A 19,967-nucleotide genomic window follows, 5' to 3' on the forward strand; every position below is an offset into this window, starting at 1 on the left:
ACTGACTCGATGGACATGAGTTTGAGCAAGCTCCAGTGGTGACAGACAGGGAAGCCTGGTGTGCTTCAGTCCACGGGGTTGCAAAGAGTCGGACATGACTGAGTAACTGAACTGAACTGAACTGAGCGGTGCTTATCCACCAGAAGCCAGGAAGACACAAATACTAAAGCGAACCTCAAGGTCAGAAGAGCAGCCTAGCAGGCTTCACCCACATGGACTCATGGAAATGGTGCAAATGGACCATGGTGTCCCTAGAAGCAATTCAGAGAGCCACCAAGGGTTATCACTCAAGATCTACAAGCTGAAAAAGGCAAAAGTGGAGAAACAGGGGGCCAAGGGAGGTTCTCCCCAATCAAAAGTCCAAATTACTTGCTCAATTTCCAGACATCAGCCCATCTTCAGATCTAGAAGAGGTAGCTGGGCCTCTAGAAGGAAGGACAATGCCATGTAATGCTCCTCCCAGCACTAACTAATGAAGGGACCTAAAGCCATTCATTTGGATGTATATACACTGGGGCAAGAATAGCCAGACATTTGAATACTGGATGCAAGATATATATGGCATATGTAGATATATATATACACACATACATATATGTATACCCTGTTTCTCTGAAAAAGCCCTAATTGATACATAAATCAAATACATATTCCATGGAGATGCAGTAGGTCAGCGCTGCTGTTAAACACCTGAATGATGCAGACAGTGGTAGGCTCTCTGGTAACTCTGCACCTATGGCCATATGGGGATGACCAGCTGAAGGAGGAAACAGCTTGAGCCTGGTTTACAGATGGGCCAGCACTCAATATCTAAGTACAAAACGAAAATGGGTGGTATCTATATAACAGCAGATACGTTCATGGGGGAAAAGGAACATTTTTCCAGTGGATGGAACAACAAGCAGGGCACTTGACTTGGTGTGGAAAAAGTGGCCCAAAGTAAGACCGTTTATTGAATACATAAGACTCTTGGAAGTGGCCAATGGTTTGACCATCCAATTGGAAGCCTGGAAGGAAAAGGGCTGGAAGATCAGAGACAAGGCAATCTGATACAAAGGCCGTGGACTGACACATGGGAGCATGCAAAGTGTGAAGATTTCTGCATCATATGCTAACCACCACCAGAAAACATCTGTTATGGAAGAGGCACTGAACCACCAGGCAGACACGACTCAGCCAGGTGCAGGGGCCTTCGTTAGTTACTACACAACTGGCATGATGGACACGAGCAGAGTGGTCACGGTGGCTGATGGAGGTCCAGCAGCAAGGATGCCTGTTTACCAAGGCTCATCTACTGGGACTCCTCTGACAGGTGACTCTTGATCAAGGGCTCACCACTGGTCTTGCTGAAATAGTCTTAGAGCTCCACTGCAGTCTTAAGACTTTTCCTATGTAACTTCCTTCTTTCCCTCCCTATCTTCTCCAGAAGTTAGACATATGTCATAGTCTGACAGCTTTCCCAATCTCTGCCAGCTCCCTCCCCACTCTCCTTCATGGACATCCCAACCACCAATCTAGGTGCACATCTCATCTAGGACCCATACAAACACACCAGTTGATTTAACTTAGCACATTCACTATTAAAGCTCTAGTCCTCTGTTTTACAGTGTCAGAAATTCCATTTTAATAATTCAGCAGAGGTATTAAAGTTTTGTGGACTGTTCCTATCAAATTCATAAAGGATTGATTAAATAAATAAGTAGAATAAAATAAATAAATAAAAAGAAATCTCAAAATGAGAAAGAACTACCCATCAGACCACACATATATGCAATGGAGCTGACAAAGTGTTCCCACCTCACCAAGAGCAGCTACTCGAAAAGCAGACTAAGCACAGAAGCAGGCTGGTATACCTGGCTAGCCAAAAGGTGGAAACAACCCACACGTCTAGCCATTCAGGAGTGGCAAACAAAACATGGAATATCCATCCATACAATGGGACATTATCCATAAAAACGAATGAGGTGTCTGGAGAAGGGAATGGTTACCCACTCCAATATTCTTGCCTGGAGAATTCCATGGACAGAGGAGCCTGGAAGGCTACAGTCCATGGGATGACAAAGAGTTGGACATGACTAACATTTTCACTGATACAATATGGATGCACCTCAAAAATATTATACTAAGTGAAAGGCACCAAACACAAAGGCCACATGTACAATTCCACTTACATGAAATGTCCAGAATAAGTAAATCTACAGGAACTGAAAGCAGATTGGTAGTTGCCAGGGACAAGGAGGACGAGGGGATGGGGAGGAGCTGCTTAATGGGTATACAGGGTTTCATTTTGGTGTGATGAAAATATTTTGGAACTAGATAGGGTTGGTGGTTTTATAACACTGTCAATGTACCAAACTGCACTGAATGTTCCCTTTAAAATGGTTAATTTCAAGATAAATATTGTATATTAACACATATATACAGAATCTAGAAAGATGTTACTGATGAATTTGCAAGGCAGACATGGAGAAACATAGAAAACAGACTTATGGACACAGCGAGAGGGGAGGAGAGGGTGAGATGTATGGAGAGTAACATGGAAACTTTCAATAACATATGTAAAATAGATAACCATTGGGAATTTACTGTTATGTCTCAGGGAACTCAGAGGGGCTCTGTATCAACCTAGAGGGGTGGGATGGGGAGTGAGATGGGAGGCTCAAGAGGGAGGGGACATATGTACACCTATGGCTGATTCATGCTGTTTGACAGAAAACAGAATTCTGTAAAGCAATTATCCTTAAATTAAAAAATAAATATTTTTTAAATGGTTAATTTCATGTGAATTTCTTCTCAATAAAATAAATAAGTTATAAGGAAAAAATGTAGACATATCAACCCAAACAAAAACAGCAGAAATGAAAAAAAAGATGTCTACAGTTTCAAAAAACAGGAGGCAGGTAGGCAAAAATAAGGAAGGAGCAGGCTGATGTTAAGAATCCTTATCACATTCATAGCAACCTGTCTGAACCTAGTTAAGCCACACTTCTCTGCTCAGTGGTTATAGCTGCCAACTGGAAAGGTTCTTAGCATGTAGCACAAAAACTAGAATTCTAGAACTGTCTGATATTTCCCCTTCCTGGCCATTTCATCATATATTGGGGTCATGAAGTCAATGGCCATATTTATGAACCCAGATTTAGGTACATGCTCTGGTAAGTATCAAAAGTATCAAGTATATTCCCAAGGACAATGGATTCTGCTCAAAAATCCAGGACATTTAGCTGTTAAAAACTACAGCTCTCTTGATGGTGATTATACTCAAGGGATCAAAAGAATTCATTCTCAGACTTTACATGTAAATACAGTAAAAGAATAACTGAATTTCACTGTATTTGAAAAATACAGTTCATTTTTAATTCTACCATGCTGAATAGCTGAACAGGCTGTGGCATCAGTGATGCCTGCGCTCCCTGGATTAGAGGATTCCCGGTCTCGGGAGTGCTGGGACCTTTTGTGCCGGTGGGATTTATCTCGGCTCCTACTTCTACTCCTGTGACTACGCCCCTCAGAGCGCCTGTCATGCTGCCCCTCAGAGCACCCGTCAGGCCGTCTGGAATGTATGTCTGAACTTCGACCCCTGTCTCTCTCCCTGTGCCTGTCTTCTCTCTCTTCCCTCCTGCTTGATGACTTGTGTTTGTGCTTGGACTTCTCCTTTCTTGGCTCCCTCTCTCAGTCCTCCGTTCCACCACGGCAGGTTGTCCTGACCTCAGGGGAACTGGGGTGGGACTTCCGCACCTCCCTGGACTCTGACTTCTGACCCTTCTCTGCCTTCTCTGAGTGCTTGCCACTGTGCTTTTTAGAGCCAGTGTCATCCTTTTTCTTTATCATCTTGCTTCTGGGCAATGAAGAGGAGGCTGGCTGCTTTGCCTGTACCTCCTAGCCAGTCTTCTTTTTTTTCTTTTTTTCCTTCTTGTCTGGAGGAAAAGAGGGGCACAATCAGTAAGAAAAAAGAAGATGGAAAAGATGGAGGATATACAAAAGGAAAGCATGCTTGGCAGCAGCGTGAAACACTCACGGTCTCTCCTTCTAGAAAAGTGCCTCCAAGAATCCAAGCTGGATGCCTGTCACCCTTAATATGTCAGGTTGCTGTATAAGGCAACTCCAGCTCTTAATTCTCTCTCTCAAGACCCTACCTCCAAACAGTCACATTGTTAGGTACCAGAGGGTTAGGACTTCAATATATGCATTCTGGTGGCCAGAATTTAGCCCACAGCATTAGTCTTCTGCTAATACTTCTTCTTTCCCAGTTAAAGTAAGGTTGCCCACACCTGCCCCCTTCACACTTGAGAACTGACTACCAACTCTCAGTGAAGGCTAGGAAGAGCAAACATTAAGTCTACCCAGAATCTTCTCATAGGCCTTAACCATTTACCTTTTTTGTGTTTTTTGGTGGGTTTGTCATCTTCAGAGCCCTCAGATGAACTTGGTGGAGGAGTATGAGTCCCACAGCCCCTCCCCTGCAGCTCTCTGGTCACCTCATCCATTTCTTCTGAGTCCTCAGGAAGTCGATAGTTAGATACATGGTCCACTCGGATAGTTCTTCCTTTGATCTAAGACAGACAGGCAATGCTTTAGCAGATAGCTAACTATTTGCTACCAAACACAGCCTTCTATCTATTTGAACCCAGCTGCAGAAATCCATGGTTTGAACCGTTCCCATTACCCTCTTGCTAATTCTGTTTCTCAGAAAATCTCCAAAGCAGACCTGCTCCATTGATGTGTCAAAGCACACATCCCTACACATTCGCTCAGCCCTGGGGGCTGTCAGGTAGAGCCTGGGGCAGCTGGAGACCCTGGGAGCCTCATCAGTTTATCCCAGAGTTCTATATAAATAGTTCCATGTTATAAGAGTGCCATGAAGTGAAAAGAGCCTGGGAAGTACTGCCCCAAAGCATAAGCAGCATGGAAAACTCCAAGAGTTTAGATGCACAAACATGAATTACCTTCCATCTGTAACATTAATTTACAGTGAAACACACTGTGAAAAAGCCTGGAAGCTAAAGGGAATTCCTAAAATTCAGCTCAATGCTACAGCTGCTTTCTCAACACAACTGGATGAGGCCAAAGCAGAACAATAGCTGGGAGGGGGTAAGGAATCTAGAAAGGACTACTTTCTTTTCTCTTAAGCCCTCACTCTGCCGGGAGCCAGCACAGGAGATCCCACCCATGACAAGGTCATGAGGAAGAGGCCTGACAGGCAAAGGCAAGTCAGGACTCAAGGGACCCCCTGGACCTGCTCGAGCATCTATCCCAAAACCAGAATTTGCCTGTCCTGCTATTTTTCACCAACTCCTCTGTTACCAACGGGGGGCTGTCCCCGATCACCTTTCTCTGAAGAAAATTAACTTAGAGCTCTAGTTAGTAAGTCTCCTAGGTGTAACTGGAGTGTTTCAATTCAAACTCCTCTGATAGCTTTCTAACTTGTCTGACAGGTTTATCCGGACTTTTACAACTACGCATGTGATTGTTTACAGCCTCCCAACCGCAAGAGGCACGGGAAGCTTAAAGCATTCTAGGCATGTAGAGCCTTTCAAGGAGTTAAAAATTATTAGAATAGTATTGGTGAAGGATTTCATTGTTGAACCAATACTTGCTGCCAAGTTTTCATATCCTTTATTTGTTGTGTACCCAGGAGTGCATTAATTAATATAGTTGGTATATAGAAATAACAAGTAGCAACATTAGATCTTTGAGTTAAGTACTTTCTTTGTTGTAACCCACTGCACCTTTGTTCTACAGGAATGTCACTTTATTTAGTACTTTGAGGGTGATGCAGATTAAAGAAAAAACACTTTAAGGGAAAATGAGTTTTCTGGTTGATTAACATTTATCAAGGAAAAGAGCCATAAAATGTTAACAGGCCTCCTGGCCGGAAGATAATGTAAATCACCTGAGACCTTTTGTATACGAAAAGGTATGCAGAAAGCAAGCCTGGTATCGATAAGGGTCAGGAATGCTGCCCCTGAATGACTCTGCATCTTCCATTATGTACAACTTAGGGTATATAAGCTCCTTTTAAAAATAAAGTTATGGGTCTTGTGCAAGCTTGGCCTCCCCATGTCGTTCTTTCTTTCTCTTTCAGGCTAATTCCCTGGAGCACAGGGGCCCTCTGAGTTCACTTCTCTGCCCGGGCTTCTAAGACCCACCCGAGAGGGTGTCCAAGGCGGGGCACCTTCCACTATTCAAGAGGGCACCTGTGGCCTACATGAACAGTGCAAGTCCCTTGTCTGGGGCTTTATTGGCTTTCTGCATAAACCAAGGAATATCAGCCTCTTTCTCTCCTCTATTTTCTTAACTGCAACATTTTTTTTATCTCTCTCTATATCTATATATTTCTCTCACCACACTGTCACCCTGAGGATACCCTGGATCCAACTGGGGCTGGACCCCGGTATCACTCCTTGCTCCACCCCCACCATACTGGAACCACTGGCTCATGCTGATACTATCACTGCGAATCACAACTCTCCAGGTGAACAACAAAAAATTAAACCTTCACTTAAAACAAAAACATTCGGGCAGATACAGACTTATTCTATAGGCAATGCCATCAGAAATGTGAAATGCCTGGCTTTTACTGTTCCATTCAAGAGCAAGTTTTTTACTCTTACCCCTAAGCCTGAGTACTTTCACCTATCCCATTCCACCATAAAAGGTGGAATAAAGTCACCTTTTATGGTGACTTCCTTTCACTGCTGGTACAATCAGTGACAAATTCTGCAAGTCAAGAGTCGCACCTCCAGCCTGTGACAATGCTCATTCAATGGCAATGCTTTTCCTAAATGAGCACAGGGAGCATGTGGGGCACAGATAGCCCTGACTTGCCCCATCCCCTTTTCATGTCTCACTCTCATGTCATCACTCACCCTGTCTCACTTACAAGGGTGGAGGAGACAGAATAGAGGATAGAAACCTTCAGAATGAGTTACTTTCATAGACTTTGTCATCAGATTTTAACTAGAGAATTTTCAGGGCCCAGTACCGCTAAGTCAATGGAGACATATGAGACAGACATATGAGACATACATGGCTAGGTCCTCAGCCACAAAACCATGATAGAACCCCAAATTCCCTGATACAGGACCACATGAAACAGCAGTGTTTGCTAGTCTCCTTGCTCTTCAATACAGAATAAATGAGAGTGGAGTGTGAGGAGGAAAAGGTGAAAAACAGATGCCTGGTTGGGTGTAAGATGAAGGGAAGTGGGGGGTCATGGTACCTATGCTCCTGAGGACATAGCTTGCTAAGAGATGGGGAAAAGAAATGCATGTTGACAGGGTCATGAGCCAATGAATTATTTCCTGGGATCATTTCCCAGTCAGTATGTCCCCACGGCTCTGCAACCCAGCTGACCAGTACTGCTCTTGAGCCTGTAGTCATCAGCTGGGAAATGAAACTGAAACCCTACACAATGGAAAAATTCCGCTCAGTAAGCATACTCACCTTGATCCCATTAAAACTGTCAACAGCCAGAACTGTGCTCCTCTGGTCTTCATAGCAGAGGAAACAGAATCCTTTGAATTTCCCAGTCTTCTTGTCCTGTACCAGATTAATGTTAACAATCTCCCCATATCTATTTAATTTATAAAAGAGTAAGATACTATTGATTTAAAATGTAAAAACTTTCAGATTGGATGATAAAACAAAATTCAAATAATATAATCTGTACAGGAGACACACTGAGAACAAGACGACAAAGAAAGGTTAAAAATTAAAAGTCAGAAAAAGATATATTAAGAACACCTAATTTAAAAAATGGGTGGTAGTATTAAGATCAAAGATGAATTCAAGGCCAACCAAAAAAAAATTTAAATGTGAATAAGAGGGCTCTTTTACACAGAAAAAGGTCCTAATACATAAGTCATGAAATTTTATACATAAATTAACACATCCAAAATTTTGATTAAAAATACAAAGAGCAACTAAGAGTGAAAGTTATTAGAGATTTTAACACGCCACTTTGAGTTCACAACACATAAAATTGAGAAAAATAAGTCAGAGGAATTAATATAAAATTATATAACTACAAATAAACATTACTTAATAATATAACAATTACATTGTTAAAATTAATAACATCAGACTAGTAGATATACCGGAGAAGGCAATGGCACCCCATTCCAGTACTCTTGCCTGGAAAATCCCATGGACGGAGGAGCCTGGTAGGCTGTAGTCCATGGGGTCGCAAAGAGTCGGACACGACTGAGCGACTTTCCTTTCACTTTTCACTCTCATGCATTGGAGAAGGAAATGGCAACCCACTCCAGTGTTCTTGCCTGGAGAATCCCAAGGACGGGGGAGCCTAGTGGGCTTCCGTCTATGGGGTCGCACAGTTGGACACGACTGAAGCGACTTTGCAGCAGCAGCAGCAGTAGATATACAGATATATTCGATTGTACAAAAAAGAGTTTCTTCTCAAGAATCCATGAAACACATATCAAAACTGACTGTAGACTAGATCTCAAAGTAAACCTCAATCATCTCCAAAAACAGCACAGACCATATTCTCCAATCATAATGTGAAACAGCTGGGAACAATAATTTCAAAACAAAAAATGCCCTAACTAGAACTTGAAACCTATTCTCCAGGCTAACTACTGGATGAAAGAGAAAGTGAAATAAAATAAAGAAATCATGGTACACTATTTAGAAAACAAAAATGGGAATATATACCAAAACTTAGTGTTTGTGTGTGTTAATTGCTCAGTCTTGTCTGACTCTTTGCAACCCCATGCACTATAGTCCACCAGGCTCCTCTGTCCATGGAATTCTCAATGCAAGAATACTGGAGTGGGTTGCCATTTCCTTCTCCAGGGGATCTTCCTGAACCAGGGATCGAACCCAGGTCTCCTGCATTGCAGGCAGATGCTTTATCGTCTGAGCTACTAGGGAAGCCCACCAAAACTTACAGGATGTGGCTAAAACCACACTCAGGAAAATCTGTGACATTAAAGAATTTTATTGTTAAAAAAGGGAAAAAAAAAAAAAGGAAAGGGGAATTCCCTGGCAGTCACAGAGGTCAGGACTTGGTGCTTTCACTGCCAGAGTCCAGGTTCAAACCCTGGTCAGGGAACTAAGATCACACAAGCCATGGGGGAGTGGGGGAGAGTAAATCTAAGGAAGGTAGGTGGAAGTTAATAAAGACATAATTTAATGAAAAAGAAAATAGAAAAAATTCTACCTTACTCATTACATAAAAATTAATTCCAGAGAAGTTAAAGCTTCATAAATTTAAAACTACAGTCATAAAAATACAATAGTAACTGATGGAAATGTTATAATATGATCATACATATACCTCAGCCCAAAATCTAGCATCTTACTTAAAATAAAACACTAGAAATGATTCAACTATGGTATTCAATTTAATATTGTTGGTATTGGCCCATGCAATTAGACAGGAGAAAACAGATAAAAAAGAGTAAATATATGTGTATGTATAACTGACTCATTTTGCTGCACAGCAGAAACTAATACAACACTGTATATCAACTATACTCTAATTTTTAAAATTAATTAAAAAATGAAAAAGTAAAGCTATCTCTGTATGAAGATTATATATGATGATATATATAGAAAACCCAAGAGAAGCAATGATAAACAATGATAAAAACAAACAATATAACATATCTGTAGGATAACAGGATATAAAGACAACAAAAATAAACTACCCTCTTACAAACAATAATCATAAGATATAAGGAAAGAGGAGCCCCATTTGCAACAGCAACAACAAAGATAAAATACTTAGAAATAAATTTAACAACAAGCAATGTACAGGGTCTATGCAAAGAAAACTCTTAAAAACACAGTTTTCAATAAATATAAAGACACCTCTTTTTCTTGCATAAGATGACTCAACATTATAAAGATATCAAAATCACCTCCCAAGTTAATACTTCTGTATAAGGGTGACATTCCAATTTGCTGGGGGAAAATACGGAGTTTTAAATAAATGCTGTTGGGACAACTAGATAGCCATTTGAAAAAATATGAAATTGGGTCCATATCTCACATTACACATCAGAATAACTCTAAATGGATCAGAGATTTTAATGCATAAAATTGAAACCATACAAGTATTAGAAGAGAACGTGGATGGGTGGGGAGAAATACTTTCTAATTATGACTCAAATCCAGAAGCAATAAAAGACTGATAAATTTGACCACCACTGCTGCTAAGTTGCTTCAGTCATGTCCGACTCTGTGCGACCTCATAGACGGCAGCCCACCAGGCTCCGCCGTCCCTGGGATTATCCAGGCAAGAACACTGGAGTGGGTTGCCATTTCCTTCTCCAATGCACGAAAGTGAAAAGTGAAATAAAGTCACTCAGTCGTGTCTGACTCTCAGCGATTCCATGGACTGCAGCCTACCAGGCTCCGCCGTCCCTGGGATTCTCCAGGCAAGAGTACTGGAGTGGGGTGCCATTGCCTTCTCCAGCAATTAGAGGACAGACTATACAGGGACAGCATGAGGGAGTTCGGGGGATGATGGAATTGTCCTTCATCCTAATTGTGAGGGTGATTACGCAAATCTACAAGTACTAAAAAACAAAATCTCATAGGACTGTACATCCCCTAAAAAGTCAATGTTACCATAAGATCATTTAAACATATGAATAAATGAACACATAAAAATTTAAAAATAATAATTTTGCAAAGAAAAAAATCACTGCCACTCTCCCAAATCATCCTACCCTTTCCCTCTTCCACAGAGTTCCAAAGCAGTAACATATATGAAACGAATCGCCAGTCCAGGTTCGATGCATGATACTGGATGCTTGGGGCTGGTGCACTGGGACGACCCAGAGGGATAGTACAGGGAGGGAGGAGGGTGGAGGGTTCAGAATGGGGAACAAGTGTATACCTGAGGTGGATTCATGTTGATGTATGGCAAAATCAATACAATATTGTAAAGTAACTAACCTCCAATTAAAATAAATAAATTTATATTTAAAAAAAGAAAAGAAAAAAATCACAATAAACAAAGTCAAATGACAAACTAGGAGAAAATGTCTGCAATTTACATCACAGATTAAGGCTAGAAAGCCATTTTTTTTCCTTTTGCTATAAAGGACATTATCAGGACAACCGGAAGTCAAATAAAAGTCTATAGATTAGATAACAGTGTAACAGTGTTGATTTCCTGAATTTGATCACTATCCTGAAGTTAAATGTCCCAGTATTTTGGGAAATACACACTGAAGAATTTAGGGGTAAATGTGCATCATGTCTGCAATTGACCCCCAAATGGTTCAGAAAAAAAAAAAATAATATGCATACAGGTGGAGAGAAATAATAAAGCAAATGTGATAAAATGCTAACATCTGGGGACCAGTAAAGGGGATATAGGTATTCTTCATTCTATTTCACAACTTTCCTGTTTTAACCCAGAAATTATTTCAAGTATTTCAAAATAAAAAGTAAAAGAAAAAAGAATACAGGAGCTGGCTTGACAGGATAACTACAGACCAAACTGGGACAGTTTGAGCATCAAGAAATAATAATAATGGCAATGTAGTATAACACATCAAATTAAAAAAATAAGTCCACAGCAATACAATACATGATAAACTGTTAAAAACAATAAGTTAATATCCTTACTACATGAAGGGCTCTTGTAAAATCAGTAAGAAAATGAGGAACACACTAACAGGGAAAAAATAGGCAAATGATCTTAATAGACAATTTACAAAGAAAAAGAATAAGGGCCTATAAATCCATGAAAAGATGTTCAACCTCTCTCATGATGAAATAAAGGCAAAGTAAAATAATAATGAGAAGTCATACGGCAGTATTTTCTTAAAATAACCATTATTCAGGAAAATGAGCATTCCAGTCAGAGTGAAACCTGATACAACCTTTTCAGAGTAATTTAACAATGTTTATAAATTAATTTCATGAAAGAAACCATCAGGGAGGCATACAAAGATGTATATATCACAATGTACACTGAAGTATAATTCATAACAGCAAAGTATTGGAAATAATGCCCAACACTGAAAAGAAGACAATAAATACACAAAGATGTTAACATTTTTTCCTTGAAGTACATTCTTATTTTATTCTCCATACTTTTTTCTTTTTCCCAAATGTTCTACAACTATACATTACTCTGATAATCAGAAAACAAAATATTTTTTGAAAGTCACTGTTATCAGTGACACAGGCAATCTTCATGGAGAACAATGTGTAGAGCCAAAACAAAGAACTGGAATAAACACACACACTAGTGATCATCACTCAATGCAAATAAGACAAAAACAGCTCCCAGGTGGAAGACTGGACTAGGCAGAGCTACCACAAAGGCGTGGAAGTTATAGGCTGTACCTACTGTGAACTTCCCAATACCCAAGAGTTGGAAAAAGTAGCCTTAGGCCCTGCCAGGGCCCTCTACCATGGCCTTTTTCTTGCCCAATTTCTTTCTCATGGCCTTCTGTTCTATATATGGCCCAACCAATCAGCCAGGGACCTCTGCCCACTGGATGGTCCAACCATTCCCTGCCATGGCAATGCCTCTGCCAGGGTGTGCCAGCCACTGTCTGCTTACCCAACCTCTTTTATCATGGTTCTCTGCCTGAGAACTCCACAGTCCAGGGGTCATGGCTCTCTGCTGCTCTGAGCTGCCAAGGCCTTCTGCCACCTAATTACTCTGTGTAGCTTTGGGGTTGTACCCAACCCTTCTCCTACCAGCTGCCACTACTAGTGTGAGCTGCCAAGACTCTCTCCCACCTAGTGCTGCTGCTATCATCCCGTAGCAGAATGAAGAATATAAGATTCTCCTATTCATTCTTATCCCTCATCAGCCAGTGATTCTCAGTCTCCAGTTAAAGAGACTAGTTCTGCTCACTAACCTTACACTCAACTAGAAACAAACAACAACAACGAAAAAAACTACTGCCTAAACCTTTTGCTTTTTTCCCAGTTCCTCTGTGCTTTGCCCTAATCTTACAGTGCCACACAGGTGTGGGCCCAGAATGGCCCCATGATCATGAGTTACCCCTAATTTATAAGAAGCCAAGGAGATGGGCCAACAGAGTACCTTCCTAGGAGTTCCAGCCTGTTCCAGTGTAGGCTTCAGTGAAAAGACAATAAAAATAGACCAGAATCTCCAAGACAGGCTCCTATATCAACCAACTTCTTGGATTTGGCACATTGGAGAGTTCCAGAACCATGTCCTGGGACTGATCTAGACCAGAACAGAAGCTTCAGGCCTCCCCATGCAGGGAGGCCAGTCAGTCTAGAGTTAAAATAAATGGGCTTTTGTGATGCCATAAAATGCATTATGAAAGCAAACTACTCTGATGACCCAGAAGGTAAGAAATAAAAAAGTGACTTACTAAAAAGTAGAAAAAAAGGTGACTTACTGTGAGAACACACAAATGATGTCCCCTTCAGTCAGTTCATAAGGAAGTCTCCCTCAAAAAGAAACACACATTTCAGTTCAGCAAACACTTACCAAGTGTCTACTATGTACCACGCATGCACTAGGCCAGGCACTGGGATGCAAATCAGAATAAGCAACAGGACCTTCCCTCAAAGAACCTAGTCTAATGTAATGACAGACGCACACAGAAAATGCAGCAGTAATACAGAAAAAGGAGTGATTAACTTTGAGTGAAAAGCTGGGGTCACCCCTAACCAAACTAACCCCTCTCACACCCAAAATCTTCTGGGACAAAGCAGATAGTTTTCAGCACAAAACTTGGCTTCCAAAAACATATCTTGAACTCATGTGCTCTCTATCTGCAAATTCTCAAATAAGATCCAAAATCAGTTTAAATATGCAAATATTAACCCCACCTCACAAAGACTAAGGATTATAAAGTCAATTGTTAAGCATTTCATAGGAAATAAATTTCCCTGCAAATGTTTCCTTCCTCATCAATAGAATGGGGATATTACAGTTCTAACTTCACAGAATTGTTATAATAGTTAAATAAATGGAAATAAAATGCTTAACACAGTGTCTGGTGCAATAATCTCTTTGAATAAATTGTCAAATTACCGTATATGACACAAAGTGAATATAGAGATGGTGATACGGCCACAGATAGAAGGCAGGAGATAATTAGATGAGGGAAATAAACTCTGAGGGAAGGAGAATGAAAAGGGGAGGGAGTTGGGAGTAATATGAGATAGGGGCTAAGACCATGAGTTTCAGAGTGCCATAGTTCTGGCTGTTCCACTTCCTAAACTATGTGACCTGAAGTCATTAACTTCTCTGCACCTGTTTCTTTAGTTGTGTAAATGGGGAGGGACGAGGGGATGATAGTAACGGTCTCTGAGAAACCAAGTGGCACGATTCTCAGCACAGTGAACGGCCGGCAGTACCTATTATGAGCACTGACTTGGCAGAGAGAGCAAACTAGAAATGGGGAGAAAACAGACAAGGAAAACGTATTTACAGAGAGACAGCGGAAGGGAATAAATGTGGGTGGTGAATGTCGGGAGGAATGAAAGGCGGGAACGCTGAAATGTTAGGAAGCAGGGCAGGAGAGGAGGAGGAGCCCTATGAGAGGAAAACGTGGGCCTCACCCAGGAAGATCCAAGCGCTGTCCTTGTACTCGTTGTGCCAAGACACCTTCTCCGCCACCCCCAGTTGGACCTCACGCTCACTCAGCTCATTAATCAGCTTCACTTTAGTTAAAGGGCTAAACCGGAAGGAAAAGCGGACATGTAAGCGCGCCCCGGCCTGAGGGAAAACAACAAAACCGAGAGACTAATTTTCTAGACTCCCCGCCTCTCCCGCCCGTCAGCCCCGCAGATGCTCTACCACCTCAGCCCCGGTGGGCTGCCCCCGGACACCAGTTCCTCCGACCTGTCTCCGAGGACAGTTGAGGCCTTACTTCATCTCCGCGGCTGCGGACTCAGAACCTAGGAAGCAACTTCCCGGAGAAGCCGCAAGACGCGTGCGCGGTCCCGGCGCCTCGCGCCCATTGGTTGCCGCGGAGCTTGCGCCGCGCCGGAAGAGCGCTGGCGCGCCGGGGGCGCAGCGCCTGAGCACTAGAGCTAGAAGCGGCTTTCCTTGTTCGGCGGTACTGGCTCTTTAATCAGAGAATTTTTCTCTGGTCCATTCGTATGTTCCTCCGAAAAATTGGGCAAGGTTGCGAGCCTGGTCTGTTCCAGGACTCCTAGCTCCTGGACGACACCTGGCATTGATTAGCTTAGCTGCGAATTAAGACTGAAAAAGTGCCTGATACGGCGACTAAGTCGTAGCCTTCGCTCCCAGCCAGTAACTCACACGCGCACCCCCAACAAAGCATCCTTGTTCAAGAGTGACGGCAGAAGAGTAAAGAAGATATCTGACAGGGTGAATCTTTTTATTTTTTCTCTCAAATCCCAATGCATAGGCAACTGACAAGTATACCGCCGTAGGCTGAATTGCATACCCAGATTTGTGTGAAAAGCTGCTACCCCTTTTCCACAGTCTCCTACGGGAGGTAGAATTTCGTATTGTTAAATTAATAGCTAACAGTTGAGCAGACAATACTAAATTGTGTGCTAATCAATTTATATGCATTGGCTTTCTATCCTCACAACAGCCCTGTGATGCCTGTGATACAATTATTCTCTCCATTTTATAGAAGAAACTGAGGTTCAAAGGGAGTTGAATATTAATGGTTTGAAAGGTACTCTGTCTACCCGTCAGGTCTGGTTGATTTATGAATCCATACTGAGCATCTATATATGTTCTGTACAGCAAGTCTGTAGACAGAATTGTAAGGTTGGGTTCTTTGCCTTAAAAGAGCTGATAATATCACTGAGCATACAGGATATATATGCTTTATAAATTTCACTCCAGAAATAATCAGGAACCTATAGAAGAGGTGGTGACATATAATGTGTAAATAAACCATATTGAGGATTTAAATCCATCTTGCACATGTTCACATCAGTATCTGGTCTTAGACCATGCATGGTCTAAAAGTGAAATTCCAGAGCTGTGTAGTTCTCTGTGTAGGCCTAGCTCAGAACCCCTGAAACTAGGCACTTCGTAAAAGTATTTTGATGATGATGGTGATGATGACAACTGTGCCCTCAATGGTTCACCATGTACCCAATGTCTTGCTAAGAAGCAGAACAGAATCTGCCCATAAATGACAGTTTGTCTTCATTCATTCTGTGTCTCTTCCCTTCCCCCACTCCAACCCAGCTATTCATTAACTTGGTAGAATTACATTGGCAATGAAAACTAAACAGTGACAGATTGCATAGGGGTTTTATCTGCTCCTAGAAACCTTAGGATACCTAGTTGTAGGGTTGAAGTAGTCACTGCAAAGTGGTTAACTAGCTTGCAGCATTATCTGGCTGAATTCTTCCAGCAACTATGAAATGAGAGAATTGGAGCAATACCTAGGCCTTGGTCATCAGAGTTCAAAAGGAAGCTGAAGCAAAAGAGGAGAGTAAGACCAACCAAATAATAGACACCTGGGATGGCAAACTCTGGTCCTCCTCTTAGACATTAAATTCAGAGGGTCCTCTGGATTCTCATCCCCTTTCCACTCAGACTTATGGAAACCTCTAGGCATCATCTTACCTACCAATTGGAAGTACATCCATGGAGATGTCCCAGGCAAACTGGGAAGGTTTTCAGCTCTCCCAGCTTCTACTCCTTTCTTCACCAATAACATTCATTTAGCACCCATTGTATGCAGAGCTCATTTCTAGGTTCAGTGGGTAATGCTAAGGAAATTGACAGCAGTCCCCACGTTCAAGGAAAGGCTCAACAATATGGCTAGTCAAATTCATCTCTCCACTTCTGACCACCACAATACATCCGCAAACACTTCCCCCCCTGACTTCTCTGTTTCAGGGAATGTTATCACCATTTTCCTGGTTGCCCATGTTCAAAAACAGGGATGTCATGCTTGTATTCCCTATTCCTATTTACCCAAAGATATCTATCCAATCACCAGTTCCTAATACTTGTGCCACTTCCGTGTCTGTCAAACACATCCTGTCTGCTCTCAGTGATGTTCTGAGTCATCATCACATGCCTCCTAGCTCTTTCAGTACTCTTATAACTGCCCCAGCGCCTATTCTTCAGTCTTTTCTCCAACTGCTCCCCTGCCCCATGAAGCCTCAGTTTCAGCCAGGCTCCACTTCTACCTGTTATCTCAAGGGTCCCTTTCATTATCCAACCTAGATACCTCTTCTGAGAGATCCATATATCCCTGGGCCACTCACCTCTCTCTGACTGAAACTTGCCTGAGCTCCAAACTCCAATCAAGGCATTTCTCATTCAGGAAACTTTTCCTGACCTTACCAGCCTGCAGTGATGGCCCCCGCTTCTGAACTCTGCAGTTTTTCACAGCTCTTTTATGTTCTCCCCCTAGAAAGACTGTGAGGTCCTAGAAGGTAAAGACTTCTTTAAGCTCTCAGTACCTCAAACCTCAAACACATAGCAAGTACACAATATAATTATTGGTTAATGAAACTGAAAATACAGCTATGGTTACCTTTATGGAAACAGATGAGAGTAAAGGGAAAAAGGCTTTTATTTTCCCTTTGTCCCTTTCTACACCATTATCATTTTCTTACCTTTATCCAGGTATCTTTTCTTTATCACATTTTTATTGCCCTGTTACCTTGGCAGAAAGAGCATGACCTTAAAGAGCATGACTGATGCCACACTGTTAGCAATGGTTGTTTCCAGATGGTAGACACAGAGGGAATTTTTCTGTGGTGTTCTGTTTTCCAAACGTCTTATGTTGAATATGCATTACTTCTGTAATCAGAAGTTATTAAAAGAATATTTAAATGTAGAAGCAAAAAAGTTATCAGATTGTACTGTATAACAGAGGTTCTAAGTCTAAATTGTAGGGTTTCCATCTTCAATCTTGTAGCAACCATCTAGCCCTTCTCTCCCTGGGTGTACCTGTTTTCAGATTAAACGTCTCCTCCCTCTTTTTCCTGTTTTCTTCTTATCTATGGTAGGTTAAGAACCATATCATTAAGCCTATAAATAACTTAAAATAAGAAACAATTGGTAAAGACCTGAAAGTTAAATCAGAGAAAATCACTGAGTATGACTCAAATTTTTACACCCAATTCTGTAACCTTCATACCCACTCAATTTCATGTCATACCTAAAAAAAACGGCAAAAACTTTAACCTGGCATTCAGAGATCTTCATATTTTAGCCAAAGACCTATCTCATTTCTAATCTTTCTCACTTCCACCACACTTCACACACCCTGCATAAGCCTAACTGAACTCCATGTGCTTCCTTCTACATTCATAAACCCAAATACTACCATTCTTCAAGTCCTGGCTCAAATGCTATCTCCTCCATTAAGCCCTCCTGATTGCTCTCACTCCCTTCCCATAGGTGAATGAATTCTCCCTTCTTTGAGCTCCCAATAACCCTTTATCTTCACCTCCATAGTAAGACTTAAGCACTGTCTACCTTGTAGTATGACCATGTACCTGTCATCCTCTGTACGAGGACCACATCTGATTCATTCACTCATTCACTCAGCAAATATTTATGGAGCATCTACTACTACATGCTCACAACTATTCCAGGCATGGATGATGCAAGAGTAAACAATCAGAGAATAATCCTTGACCTTATTGACTTTGTTTTTTTAGTGAGGGGGTTTCTCTTAGTCAGGTCTTGAGTGAAAGTCACTCAGTTGTGTCCAACTCTTTGCGACCCCATGGATTATACAGTCCATGGAATTCTCCAGGCCAGAATACTGGAGTGGGTAGCCTTTCCTTCTCCAAGGGATTTTCCCAACCCAGGGATACTATCTGAGCCACAAGGGAAGCCCAAGAATACTGGAGTGGGTAGCCTATCCCTTTTCCAGTGGATATTCCCAACCCAGGAATCGAACTGAGGTCTCCTGCATTGCAAGCAGATTCTTTACCAACTTAGCTATCAGGGAATCCCAGGTTGGTCAGGTCAGCCCAGGTTGGGCAGGTCAGGTTGCCATAATATCGATAAGATACCATAGACTGGGTGGCTTAATCAATACAAATATATTTCTCACAGTTCTGAAGGTTGGAAAGTGCAAGATCGAGGTGCTGACTGATTCATTTCCCCAATGAGGAGTTTCTTCCTGGCTTGCAAATATCAATCATCTGACTGAGTCCCCACACGGGAGAACAGGAGAGGAGGTGGGGAGAATCAGACTCTTTGGTGTCTATTCTTGTAAGGAGACTAATCCATCACAAGGACCCCACCCTCATGACCGCAGCTAAACCTAATTACTTCCCAAAGTCCTCATCCCCAAATACTATCACGTGGGGGTTCGGGCTTCAGCATATAAATTTTCAGGGATACAATTCAGCCCATAGCAGGAAGTAAGTAAATTATATAGTATACGAGAAGGTACTAAGTGCTAGGGAGAAACGTAAAGAAGGGAAAGAGAATAGGGAATATTGGTGGGAGTATTAAACTTTAAATAGAATGAACACTTGAGAAAACATCATTCAAGCAAAGACTTCTCTTAAAGATAAGGAAATGAGTTATGTGGATGACTGCTACTACGTTGATGATGGAAACCCTGCAATTTAGACTTAGAACTTGTGTTACTGTATAATCTGATAACTTTTTTATGCAAGTGCAAGGATCCTGAGGCAAGAGGTTACCTGAAGTAGTCAAGGAGCAGCAAGGAACAGGCTATATCAGGAGTGAAGGTGAGAGGAAAGATGAGCTGAGAAAGATAACAGGGCCCAGATCCTGTAGGCTAATATAGGCTACTATAAGGACTCTGGAGTTCATTCTGAGTGAAAAATGGAACCATCACAGGATTTTGAGCAGAGGAGAAACATAACTAACATTTTCAAAGACTCACTCTGGATGCTAAGTGGAGAGTAGAGTGTAAGTAGTAAGGGAGGAAATAGGGAAACCAGGTGGAGGCTATTGCAGTTATCCCAGCGAGAAACAAACAAAGGTAGTTTTGAACCATGTAGTAGAACTGGAAGTAATGTGAAATGGAAAGATTCCAGGTATA

General features: G+C 41.7%; 1 protein-coding gene across 3 annotated transcripts; it reads right to left on the reverse strand.

Annotated features, from left to right (window-relative positions):
- Nucleotides 1-3,296: 3,296 nt before the first annotated feature.
- RBMX2 (RNA binding motif protein, X-linked 2) lies at nt 3,297-14,912 on the reverse strand. Of its 3 annotated transcripts, none has more exons than XR_001917619.1 (6): nt 14,825-14,893; nt 14,542-14,657; nt 13,371-13,418; nt 7,447-7,542; nt 4,376-4,553; nt 3,297-3,917 (listed from the first exon to the last, which is right to left on the reverse strand). XR_001917619.1 is itself a non-coding variant. In XM_018044223.1 (5 exons), exons 1-5 carry the CDS (start codon nt 14,855-14,857, stop codon nt 3,880-3,882), a joined length of 432 nt encoding a protein of 143 aa, XP_017899712.1. In that variant the 5' UTR covers nt 14,858-14,912; the 3' UTR covers nt 3,297-3,879. The 3 variants fall into 3 exon arrangements, 1 of the variants encoding a protein (XP_017899712.1); XR_001917620.1 differs by having other exon boundaries at nt 14,783-14,893; XM_018044223.1 differs by lacking the exon at nt 13,371-13,418 and having other exon boundaries at nt 7,447-7,541; nt 14,853-14,912.
- Nucleotides 14,913-19,967: the final 5,055 nt, after the last annotated feature.

The sequence above is a fragment of the Capra hircus genome, assembly GCF_001704415.2.
Source record: "Capra hircus breed San Clemente chromosome X unlocalized genomic scaffold, ASM170441v1, whole genome shotgun sequence".
In the NCBI taxonomy this organism is placed as follows: Eukaryota; Metazoa; Chordata; class Mammalia; order Artiodactyla; family Bovidae; genus Capra; species Capra hircus.

Excerpts from the sequence above, each read along its gene's own strand:
- RBMX2 (XM_018044223.1), bottom strand. Across the intron at positions 7,542-14,541 it reads CAGCGCTTGGATCTTCCTGG|ACAAGAAGACTGGGAAATTC; the intron begins GTGAGGCCCACG and ends ATCTGGTACAGG. Across the intron at positions 4,554-7,446 it reads ACAGTTTTAATGGGATCAAG|ATCAAAGGAAGAACTATCCG; the intron begins GTGAGTATGCTT and ends TGTCTGTCTTAG.